This window comes from Phalacrocorax carbo, chromosome 2 (assembly GCF_963921805.1).
Source record: "Phalacrocorax carbo chromosome 2, bPhaCar2.1, whole genome shotgun sequence".
NCBI lineage: Eukaryota > Metazoa > Chordata > Aves > Suliformes > Phalacrocoracidae > Phalacrocorax > Phalacrocorax carbo.
In genome coordinates this window covers 120,647,047-120,660,118 of record NC_087514.1, presented here as the reverse complement: position 1 = coordinate 120,660,118, position 13,072 = coordinate 120,647,047, and the positions used below count along the sequence as shown (strand labels likewise).

At 39.4% G+C, this 13,072-nt stretch overlaps 1 protein-coding gene across 2 annotated transcripts in view; it reads right to left on the bottom strand.

Moving 5' to 3' along the window:
• The window catches only part of CPNE4 (copine 4), a 234,934-nt gene that overhangs the window by 38,504 nt on the left and 183,358 nt on the right, over positions 1-13,072 (bottom strand). For both annotated transcript variants that reach the window (XM_064444130.1, XM_064444131.1), the window contains exons 9-11: positions 8,536-8,622; positions 7,873-7,932; positions 1,784-1,917 (exon numbers count right to left, since the gene is read on the bottom strand). In XM_064444130.1, coding sequence (XP_064300200.1) covers positions 1,784-1,917; positions 7,873-7,932; positions 8,536-8,622 — 281 coding nt within the window. The remainder of the gene's footprint in view (positions 1-1,783; positions 1,918-7,872; positions 7,933-8,535; positions 8,623-13,072) is intronic.

The window sequence follows — 13,072 nt, the reverse complement described above, 5'->3', positions numbered from 1 at the left end:
CTTTTTTTAAAGTGTATATACAGAAGATTTGCTTTATAGGTCATATATGCTCCTATGTCTCAAGGCTGCAATTAAACAGAAAAAGAACTCTTATACAGAACCTGTAGATTATTTTGTGAAAAGGTTTCCTCCTTGCAATTTCTTTTCTTCTTTAGAGAAATTATAAGTTTTCATTTCCAGTTTGCTGGATTCAAAACATGCAAGTATAAAGAAAAGGTCCTCCCTTGACATTTTGATCAGAAAGCATTGACCGTGTTGAATCAACTTGCCCATGCGAATGTATTTATAGTGTCACAACTTAAGAGCATGTATAGGTCAAACACATGCCAGAAAGGTGACGTTTCCCTGGAAAAAGAAATTCTGGTTTTTCTTCAGCCCTAGTCCATAGCTCATACAACCTTAGATGTGCTGATTAGCATCAATAGGCATTTTCTGCAGTACAATAGAACTGAATGATGCTGATGATTTCATTTAAAAAATGGCTGGCCACTATTTTTTGTACTGATTGGAATATGCTATAATGGGAGGAAAATCCTGATTTGGGATTAATATCTCCATACAGGAGGGCCTGTGCCTCTTTACTATTTCATTTTCTTAAAAAAAACACCTTAAGTGATAAAATAAAAAAAGCTGTGTTCATAACCCAGGTCTTTTTATTCCTTTCCCTTTTTGAAGGATATTTAACCACTGAATTATTGCTGGTCATTATTAAATCACTGGATTATCAGATCACTTAAAATATTAATTTTCTCAAACTCATTGACCAAGTTTGATCATCAAATTCTTACAGAAATTGTATTGGGGAAGTATTTTCCTCATTCTTCTTTGAGAAGACATTTCATTACTGAGCAAATGGAGGTGCCTGTGAGCAGGCTAATTGTTATACGCAACATGTGAACATGCCAACCACAGTATTAAGTCACGCCACAATTTATACAGAAAGTATAATTCAAATTTGACTGGAAATACCATTGGTTTTTTGAGATCTGGTATTTGCATATGCAAAGTGGTGGGTGGATGTCTATTACATGTGCAAAAATTAGAAAGAATAATTGTGTAAGATACTATGCCTCACCAACAAAGAAAGAACATTTAAAGGAAATGCACTTGGTAATTAGATTAAAATGGGCAATTAATTTGATAGAAGCAGGCAGCCTATTTGAAAGCAACAGAAGTACATAATGTAATCAAAGCATATTTGGCCTTATTTGTTTATTTATTTAAAGGCATGTTGTATACACACATTATCACTATATTTTAATATTTATTTTAGAAGAGACTGTAATAGACAACAGGCCGGGAGAACGCTGAAAAAGACCACACATTTAGTTCTAAGAATAGACATGGCCACTAAACAGTTTAGGCAACTACCAATTCAATTTCAAACAAGAAATATCGGGAACACTTCTCTGTGGGATGGGACAGAACCAGACTTCCAAGTGTATCGGAAAGGATACTATCAGCCTCTGCAAAACGGGCTTCAAGTTTAACACAAATTAAAAATCCACTCAAACATGCAATTTTGGCATGTGAATACAAACCTGAAACTTAACACACATATCTGCCAAACAGCCAAGAACCAGGCCTTTCATTACCATGAAGCTAATTGAAACCCACCGTCACTCTCAAAAGCGTGTTAAGGTACACTAATCTTTGTGACGTGCAGTCATTTCTCTTAAATGACTAAACATGGAGCTACTGCAGCTGGCAGCAGGCAGTCATTGATTTCACACTGTGAAAACACTTTCTAAAGGCAACTCTGTTATCAAATGTGGTTATTTACCTGTCATAGTCTTGGCAAATCTCTCCAACAGCTACCAATGCTTTCAAGTACTCATTGGGTTGGTAGGGGTGGATGTAGTGCAGTGAGCAGCTGTTCCTAGGATCACCATTTGATGCAGTGAAATCTATAGCTACCTGGAAAAGAAGAAAAGTCAATGTGTTGTGGAGCTCTTCTGGGCACAAGTATACCCACGCCAAACAGAAACAGTTTTCTGCAGAGATTGCAGCCTTAAAGCAATGGTCATTTTATAGCATACTTCTTCAAATTTGAATTAGGATAGTATTGATAAATATGTCTAAAAATAAATGACAGCTTATAAAATAAGAGATAATAAAACTAAAATGGCATCATTAGAAAAAAATGAACTGCATTATTATTCTGTGTGGAAAATTAAGTTCTAATACAGATGAATCAAATTAACTATCTCTAGGTTCTCACACTTAATTAAATTATTCCAGCTCAGGTGATGTTTAGGACATAAAAGCTGCGCAGCAAAAATGTCCCAAGGCAGTTAAAAGCCCTACTAAAACTAAAAATTAAAGCTCCAGTTAGGGACATATCTCAGCTATTTTAAACCTTACTGTCACCGTAGTAATAGCAGTAGATATTGCCTGTCTGGTATTTTTTATCTTCAAAACACCTAAGGATTAAATAATTAACCCTCCCAATTTCATAGATACTAGCAAGCTTAAAGGTGAGCTGCAGGGTAAAATAAAGCTTGAATCCTGCAGATTTTTGTGTTGAAAAGGCTTGAAGAAGACTGCGGGAAGGATTCAATGCAAAAGCAAATATTAATGAATCATCTTAAAATTCATTTCTCCCTTTTAAAATACTCTTTATACTTCTCACTGAAGATATATTCTGGCATGCATCTTAGAATCACAGAATAGTTGGGGTTGGAAGGGACCTTTAAAAGACATCTAGTCCAACCCCACTGCAGTGAGCAGGGACATCTTCAACTAGATCAGGTTGCTCAGAGCCCCATCCAACCAGATCTTGAATCGTTCCAGGGATGGAGCATCTACCAGCTCTCTAAGCAACATGTTTCAGTGTTTCATCACCCTCATTGTAAAAAATGTCTTCCTCATATCTGGTCTAAATCTACCCTCTTTTAGTTTAAAACCATTACCCCTTGTCCTATTGCAACAGGCCCTGCTAAAAAGCTTGTCCCCATCTTTCTTATGAGCCCCCTTTAAGTACTGAAAGACCACAATAAGGTCTCCCCACAGCCTTCTCTTCTCCAGGCTGATCAACCCCAACTCTCTCAGCCTGTCCTCATAGGAGAGGCATTCCATCCCTCGGATCATTTTTGTGGCCCTCCTCTTGACCCGTTCTAACAGGTCCATGTCCTTCCTGTGCTGAGGGCCCCAGAGCTGGACGCAGCACTGCAGGTGGGGTCTCACCAGAGCAGAGCAGAGGGGCAGGATCACCTCCCTCGACCTGCTGGCCACGCTGCTTTTGATGCAGCCCAGGATACGGTTGGCTTTCTGGGCTGCAAGCTCACATTGCTGGCTCATGTCCAGCTTTTCATCCACCAGTACCCCCAAGTCCTTCTCCACAGAGCTGCTCTCAATTGCTTCATCCCCCAGCCTGTATTGGTACTGGGGGTTGCCCCGACCCAGGTGCAGGACCTTGCAGCACTTAGCCTTGTTGAACCTCATATCTCCCTATGGTATGACTGTCATGGAACAGAAAGCCCTCTTCAGAATTTCTGATGCTGCTTTCTAGGAATTCCTAAAAGTAGCAACAAGAAATCCAAAGGGTCTCATAGAGGGAACAAAGCCATTTATAAAATTCCTTGTGATTTTTTCCAATGACCTCTTCCTCTAAAACACTTTATACCTGGATCTTCAATAGATAGAAATGCACAGAGTTCCATTTTCAGTTTTACAGTGCAGTTGACAGGTAAGGGCCTTGCTGAATGCTGCAAAAAGAACTTTGAAGTCCCAGCTTGCCTATGCGAATGTGTAGCTTCCCCAGCTGGAGCCTCTGCTTGGCACAGGGAAGACTATTTTATGCAGCTATAAATTGAAAACGAAATATGACATTTTAATTCTCCCTTAAGAAAATGACAGTCCTCCTGAAACTTATTTTTTGTTGCTAAAAACTAAAAGGGAAAAATCATACTGGGTCAGCCCAACATGGCTTTTCCCCACAATTTCTGATTTCCCACCTCTAACTCTTGGCTGAAGACAAATATTTTTTACTGGGCTCTAGATAGCTTGGAAAGCCCTTCGTCGCCTTGATCAACTATGAACCTCCCACACCTCACCACATTTCGGTCAGGAGATATGAGATTGATTTGGCTTGCAAATAAAGCAATCTTTTACCTCCACTTCCTTACTCACTGTTCATGCACTGAAGCAGTGAGTCTGTTTTCTACACCGAGCATTTTCCAAAAATGATAGCTTGATTTAACTTGAATAAATTAATGGGATAACCTCACATGTTCTCACTTGCATGCACGTGCATAACTGAGGAAGAAAGAAACACTAGTGGTTTGTGAAACCTAAGTTAAATCCATAGACATTTATACGGAATAGCTTAGTTTTGGGACACTTATTTTTAAAAAATCTTAGTGTGCATATTTTCCTAAAAATATGTATACTTTTTCTGATATTAATTTAGGGTTTTTTTGTTCAGATTATAAAAAGTGCAAAAATTTCACTGTATGATGGGGAAACAGAGGGCATTACTGTAAAATTATTAAAAGTAGGTGTTTTCACCGATAACCCCAAAGTAGACATTAATGGGGCTGGAGCGACACACGTGACAGAACTGGACAAATCTTCCTTCATGTCTGTTAGTCACGGCTAAATGCTTTTTAACTGAAAACAAAAGCACAGTGTAGGAATAAGCAGTGGGTTTCATGAGCTTGGAAAAAAAGTCTGGCTAGTTTTGAAAAAGAAAAAAACCCTCTGCAAAACAATCTTCCTTTTTTGGAAATGGTCCTTGTAGTAGAGATCTGCTGATAAACAAAAAATATCCTAATTTCCTATGATGATGCCTTTATGAATATTTGTACTTGGATGCACTGTACTTGACTTTGATCCAAATCTATGTCTGATTACCAAGGGAAGGACTTTTAAGATGTTTGCTGTTACTTGCCACGATTCAAGCTAACAATGCAGAGCATTTCTATTTTAGCATTACCTGGTAGTACCAAGGTCTTGTGTAAATGAGTAGGATAGGATTTGTAAAACTAACGTATCACAGAAGCTAGGCTAATATCACAACTGAGTTAATATGTGGGCAGCAAGTAGGAATCTTTCAAATCTTAAATGTATCAGTTTAAAGGTACCAGTCATCTTCCCACAGCTAAATAAGAACACAACATAGCAATAACTACACTCCTAGTACTTCTTTTTTCCTTAGCCTTGTAAAAGGGTAAGGAACTGAAAACATCCTATATAGCTTGGACCTCCTGCTAGATCTGTCAGCAACGAATCAGCCTGCCCAGCACTGTGACCTGCTTAAGAGAGAATCTGTCCAATATATCTTTCTATTACAGTTCCTTTTATGCATTTTACATATCCTTTCTACTGTATTTCCTAACGTGATGAAAATGTCTTCTGACTACAGACCCATTTGCACTGCCAACTTCTGAGCATTTCTTCTGCAGCAGGGATCTCTGTCTGATAAGAGATACAGCGTTTTGCAATAAGCAGTGCATAAAAGTAGCGAACTGGAATCAGCACTATTGATCTCTATGGATGAAAGCTTCTTAATAAATGGTTTTAAAGTGAAGGAAAAGTTTACTTTCATTTTTCTGAGACGTTCTTTCTAACTACAAACTATATTCCCACAATAGATGTACAAAGTATCCCAAGAACACACAGCATGGTGTTACCAAAGCCTTCATTAGTGCCTTAAATTAGCAGATACATCATACTACAACTTTTTGTTATCAAATATATGCTTAGCATCCCAGTTTCCCTCCCTCAGCAAGTGCCCTTTCAAATCACAATTGTGTCGTACTGCCTGTACACAGCATGAACTGAATAGAAATGCCATTAATATTAAGACAACAACAACAATACATGTACCAGGAGAGTTTCAAACAATTCCAGATCCATTCCAGTTAAAAGAAATGGAGATCTGGGAAGGTAGAAGGAATAGGCCTCCTCTATTTCAGTGGTCTGAATTCGCCAGATTAGGACTATGTGGAAAAGAGAACGCATGATGTGTGCAGAAAGCAAGGGAGCATTGAATATTGCCCCTGTGGGCTGCACCCTTTTGCTTCAGTGCCCACTGGAGAATCTCTGATACATTTCTGGAAACAGCAACACATCTCACAACCAGTCTGTGCTGTCAGCACTGGGAACTGGTGCAGCTGAGGTTGGAGGAAGTAAAATATGCAGACAGTCAGCTTGTGGTGATCATAAAGTAGAACCACTAGGATAGGCATGAACAGAGATATAGGCAGAGAGATATCCACAACAGCTTGCCCTGAGTCCATATAGATTGAAAACTGGTATTGATGAGTTTACACAATTCTTTAGCTGGTGGATTTACCATTGAGGTCAGCAGTAATTCAGGGATCTCTGCAGTTCACAGTATAATGCATCTTCCATTTCCTTTATGCTGGTCCTTGCAGATGAGTTTACCTAAGTTTCCTACTATGAAAAGCTTTGTTTTGTTTCAGAAAAATAAAATATTAAAATATAGTAGAAGCAATACTATCAGTCATATATCAAGAAATCCATTTTAACACAGCAGTTTTCTATTTGTAGTTCACAGCGTGTTAACTAGGAAGTCTGCTAGAAGTAAATGAAAGGGAAGCAGACTGCTACGACCCTTCAGTGCACTGTATGAGGTCTTGCTCTTCCATTGGAAAACATTTGGGAGGAATCCAAAAGAGTTTGAAAAGCACAGCTATAACATAATAATATGTATATCCCTAGACACTTTCTTATTGTTACAATGCTCCTGTGCTTGTGCTAGACTTGTGGGAAATGTGTATTAACCAGTCTTTGCATATGCTTAAGCACCTGCCCTGGTTAGAAGAGGCTTTTAAATACTATTTTAAGACATTCTGCTAATGACCTTGAACACATTTGATAATTGAGTTCTTCCAGTCATATTTTTAGGGAGGAAATGTGAGGAAAGACAAATTAAAGGGGTTTCCAGGGATTAGCAAGTTCCAGGTTTGGAGCAGAAATGGGCACTGCAGGCATGTGGGGATAACAGAAGAAGAAACTGGGTAAGGCAGAGGGAGTTATACAGGATGCTTTGCTTGAGAGAAGACAACTATAAAGATCTTTGTCGACTACAGTAGGTACTTCCTTCAAAACCAGAAACAGGAACCCCGTTTCTGTTTATGGAGAGCTCTACAAATAATTTTATCCCCTGTTCCTTGAATTGAATAGCCTCTGAATTTGCTCTAAGTTACGACCTTGTCCCCCTGTAGTGCCACCTTACTGCTGGTGGTTATGGCTGAGGTACAAAACATCAGCATTTACCCTAGCATTTATGCCAGACTGACAGAGACAGGTCCCTGGCTGGACTATCTCTCTGCCTGTGACTTTATGTATGGCACCATTAGAGGGGAAACAGTTTGCTGTAATGGCAGACTCCTTCTGGAAAGGAAGACTGGCCCATAGGATTGATGAACAAGACATCTAACATTTAAGTAGCTAAAGGCAGATGTGATGAAATCCCACCCTGTGACACAGTCCCAGCAAGGAAATTTATTTGAAACTCTTGTGAACAAACTGAAGCTCAAAAGCCAAAGGCCAGTCAGCACTGTCACAGGGGCTAATTCAGTTCTCCAGCTTTTGGGACAGGGCATAGCTCAGGTGGAATCTGTGGGACTACATCAGCTTAGCTTCTCACCCCTGTATGAAGTTTTCCTTACTTTTTGCAACATGATTGTCTTTGCTGCCAAACATAAAAGTAAATCAGCATGCACAAGAAAAATCTTACTGCATTAGCATAGTTTTATTTTCCAGGCTTAATACATTTTGCAAGAAGACCTTAATAATTTACCAAGGAATGGCATGTAAGAATCATTTCTCTGTGGAAGTAATAAATCAGCATCTAAGGGGATTCCCTTTCTTCAAAACAACTTAGAGGAGTAAGACACTTACTGTAAACTGTATTTGGCAGCCTCCCATGATATAATCTAAGAAAGAATGCATCTTGTGGATCTGCAAACAAGAAAGCAAGACATTCAGATTAGCTGTGTACTGCTGAAACATCAGAGAACTGCCTGAAAAAAATAAATTGGAAGGAGGGGGGGGACCAACTGAAAACAAGGTAAAGGAAGAAAGCATTAAATATAGTTTAAGACAGAAACAAAAATGTAAACAGAGAAAATATCAAAATTCTAAAACTACAGAAAGGAAAATTCACATCAAAAGCAGAACCAAGCTCTGCTCCTTCTCAGTGGGAAGTCAGTGGAATTTTTGCTATTGGTTTAGGAGGAAGAAGAACAATTTTGTAGAAATGATGGGAGGATTAGAAGGGAAACACACAAAAGGCCAATTGACAAGCCTGTAGGTTTAAGAGTTTAGTACTGACTACTCCATCGCACAACAGCAGGGACAGGGCAAGAGAAATGAAAAAGGAGAGTTGGGGACCGTCAGCTTACTTGTGGGGTTCAAATCCTTGTCTTTACTTTTTGTAGTGGATCAGTTTTCATCGCTATTCCACAGGCAGTTTCACTTTGTTGTCTACATTTCCAAACACCATTAAAACATATTGGTGAGAGCTTAGTAAAGAAACAGCCAAAGAACAAAACACCTATTTACCTTGCACTGGTTAAGGATGACAATGCCTGAGTTCTTGTAATTCTTCTTCTTTGCTTTGTACTTGGGGTTAATGCATTCCCATTGTACCTGTGAAAAACAGCAGTCACCGCTTGAAGGAAAAATTATGGACGAATTGTATACTTAACAAAAACGGCATTGTCTGTTTTCCACGGTTGAATAAATCCTATCAAATAATGGTGCACACAGAAGAAAAAATGAAAACCATTCACTATGCAGAGAATGATCTTAATAGAAAAAGACCCAGGGCAAACATCTGTCTTCAAACATATATGTGTGGACACAGCACTGAGAGAGACATTCAGATTCGCGTGTTGTCATCTTGTAGTCTTGTAGGTTCAGGTGTTACATAAGCAAGGTTGAGAATCTTTTGAGATCATTTAAGAGAAGAAAAAAGAGGGAACCTAATACAAATGAAAATACTGGAGGGAGCAACCCAATGCATTGTATCAACTAAAAAACTGCCTACGCAGTAACAGTGGTGTTTTGTATTAAACTCATTAACAGAAAAATCCTGATCAGAGATTGTCTCGCTCTCCCTTGGAAGACAGTCTGACAGTAAAATAAAAACTTATGAAAATACTAAAATATGCATAAAGATGCAGTTAACTAATTTCTGATATATTTGAAAAGTATCCCTAAGAATATATTAAAACTCCTTTTTGAAAATGTTCTGATTAATTTTATTTAAAAATAGTCAATTTTACAGCAAATAGTCCTACCTTGTTGTCTTTTTGCCATCATAACATCTCCTAGAGTCTTACTGATTTCCATTTGAAATGTTCTGCCTTCCTCCGGTTTCAATCAGATTGATAAGGCCAGGCTTTCAGACCCTGACCTCTAATGACTACACGTTATTCATGCATCTTACTGCAGGACTAAAATATATGTTTGTACATGCAAATGTCTACTGGCATTTCCAAATCCAGATTTGTACAGGTAATGTTATTAAATACGGTTAAGAACATTAGTATTTTCTTTCAGGGTGCTGTTTTCAAGCCGCTGGGAGAAAACACGTGAGCTGATAATGTTGTTGGGTAACATAAAGAATATATCTCCAAAGGGAACCAGGATGATCTATTATCTAAAAATCCCTGTTATGACATTTTGAAATGAAACATATCTGTCTTAATTGTTACAATACCTTGTCTGGAGTGAAGACCTTCATATAGGATCTGAGCGAAGTGTTTGAGCACATAAAATCATTTTTACTTTATGAACAGCCCCAGCAGTATCATCAAGCTTTAAACCATTGCTTAACAGCAATTATTGGGATGTCTCTGAAGTATTTAAAACTTAGAGCTTTTGTCAAATATCAAAAAAGGGAAGGAAAACATATGGCTTTGGAGCAACATGAGACCTTTTCTGCACAGGAGAGGAGTATTTTCATCACTGTGTTACTGACACAGGTCACAGAGTGAAGAATGGGAAAAGACAAAAAAATGTTCCAACTGCAGGAAGCACATCTGCTTGCTTTCCCAGTTAGCCTACAGCTCAATTATTTGTCTTGTGAAATGAATTTTCCAACTGAGAAAACAGACAGACACAGGCCCACATGTTCAGGGGAAATCCTCCGTAAACATTTTTTCTCTACTCAAGAGAAGCAGTCAGGCTTAAGAAATAAAAGCCCTTCTCTCAATGTAAAGAGAGGCCTCTGTGACACAACACCAGAGTGCAATAAGCTCATATTTGGGGAAGCAATCTGACAGCGAGGCAAAAGCACTGCCCACTCACATCTTGATACGTTGCTGCCTGGCAAAATGATTTAGCATACAGTTGTCTCCAAACTTACTGGAAGTGTTCCTACAGAGAAATTGTGCTGTCTGTATATATAACAAAACTGTAATATATCAAATAGTGAGAAAAAAATAGTCAGGATTTATATTCCTCCCTTTGACACTGAACTACACTGGAGAGACCTCACTGCTTTCCCCTGAACGTCCAAGGTGCACTTTCTTAATTTTATCATCCCCCAACATGAACACTTTTTAATGTGTATATTTAAACAAGGCCTGACCTATATGAATCCTCACACTATGCACATAATTCCTCTCTTCGGGAAAAGGATTATTTAAGCCTGATATATGTTCATGTAATTGGTTCCTGGAAGACGTTTACACTATATAAGGACCAAAGCAGCATAGAACACTACTTCAGGGGACAAAAATCTGTGCCCATGACCAGACTCCCAGCATCTCTACGCTAACTGTAAAATGCAGCTAGGAATGTTCACCTGCCTTTGCAATGCATTTTGAGATATACGGATAACAATTCTCAGCAACTATCTGAAGCTCATTAAAGTATTCCATGTGCAAGTCACTGTGCATGTGACATGTCCATGTGCATGTCACTGGCTGATGTGGATAATAAAGCAAAGGAAAGAACAGACTAGCAGGAAAACAGAAAGAAGGACAATTTTACACCTATTAAATCTGTTGATGTGATTGTATAAAGAAGGGAAGGGGATAGGATAGGAGGAAGAAGTCCTTTCCCAATTTGTAGGTTTAAAAAACCAATAAGGCTGTTTTACATAAAACTCTCAATCTTCACTTATCCACCAAGATCCAGTTCTGACCTTGGCAATTCCCACAGTTTGAGCGAAAGATGTGACAAGCATCATTTGAAGGAAATTCCCTATACAGGCCTTGTCATATCTCCAGCTCTTTTAAAGGGAACAGAGTTCAGAACACAGCTCTAAGCAAGTAAGTAACGATGAGAAACAATTTTCAAATATTTTGCTTGCACTGTGAGGCCGAGCTCAATTTTCAGTCTGTTCCTACATTTCCAGTATTGATTTGGTATCAACATTGTTTATTATTGATTCATTTTTGTCTCTTAAATTAACTTTTCAGTGGAGAGGGAAACTAATGCAAGAGTCTGCAATCTGACACCAACAGTAAACATTGTGAAGTTTGCATTCATCATTCTAAAAGTCACTTAGCATTTCCTCCAAATGCCTGGCAGCTCTGAGCTATGCAAACTCTTTCCCTGTCAAACCACACAGGGAATCTGAAACAGAAAGCAACCTGGTTTTAACTATCTCCTGTTAATTTAATCTAAGTACTGTTGAAAATGTTGGCAACAGACTATACTGTTTTGGTGTTTCTTTCATACCCTGAAATTTAAACCACTGTGTGGAGAATTTCTGAATGTTAAACAAACTCCATCCACTTATTCTTCAATGAAAGTCAACAGGCTAATGCTGACACCTGTAAGGTCCTAATCCTCTCCTTGCTGTAAGGAGGAGACACAGATCCCTCAGTGGGAGATGTTACTCTCTGCAGTGAAGGTTGCTGCCTTCCCAAACATCCTTACCCCTTCTCTTACCAAACCTTCAGATGAGAAGAGCAAACAGTGCAACCACCCATGCCACACACCAGCAAAGGGAAGTGGAGGTGACTAAGTGTAGGCAACCATTGTAGAACTTAAATTTGAGCAGTATTTGACTACCAATAGTGCAAGCTATTATCTCAGAGAAAAAAATGAAGGTGTCAGTAGAGTTTAATGTACACTAAGGCAAGAAAAACCATGATACAGAGCAGTTGCTTCCTCTGGGACACTGTGCTTGCACATGAGGATGTCGGGTAGAACTGTAAGGAAAGGGCTAGAGAGCTATGGCAAAGCTTGGGTTATCATTAGCATGTTCGCTTGCCTCCCCTGCAATTCTTTTGTTTCTCTCTTGTTCCTTCACATACAGCTCTGCAACAAATTGCATAATTTGTAAATGACAAAGGAGGCATCATGGTCTAATGGACAGGGTGAAAAAAAATCCAGTCGATAGCAGGCAGCATTATATCCTGCGTTATTTCTTTCTGATGCCTCAAGAAAATCAAGTCACATTTAGGTGAACTGTAACTCCTCCTGCACGAAAGGCTAGTTTATTCCTGCCGTTCCTTCAGGCAAGAGGACAGGATGTCGAGTTTTTTTCTCCTTCTGCCCCAGAGAGACATCCACCATGGGAGAAGAGCTGTTTTTAATCACTATCAGAGGTTTCCTCTGGAAACTTGCACCTGGGGAATGAAGTGAAAATCAAAGCATTTCTTATTTCCCCAGCCAAGGCCCCCAGCCTCCTCCACACTCCTGAGGTTGCACCACTGGTTACCTAATCCCACGGATGTGTCAGGTGCCTGACATGGCTGCACCCTCCTCTGAGGCCTCTGTTGCCCTCCCTGGGGCCAGCAGCTGCTGATGTTGCAGACAGTCCTGGATGAACCTGCCTGTCTCCTCATAATACTAGACATGTCCACTGGTGTCAATAATGCCTTGGCCCATTACCAGAGGCTTAAAGGTCTCATCTATGCTCAGTTATTTGAAAAGCTACCTGATGCAAAGGCCCTGAGTTAGGATCATAGTCAAATATCTGCACAAACGGGGGAACCCAGCTCACATCCCCTCGGAATCCCATCCGATCTTGTGCACCTCAGCAGACCTCCTCACCCTGCTAAAGAAACCCTGAACTTGTGGGAATGTCAGTGGAAGTGGTAAGTAAAGTTTCTTCCTCCCCTTTCTGTTTTGTGTG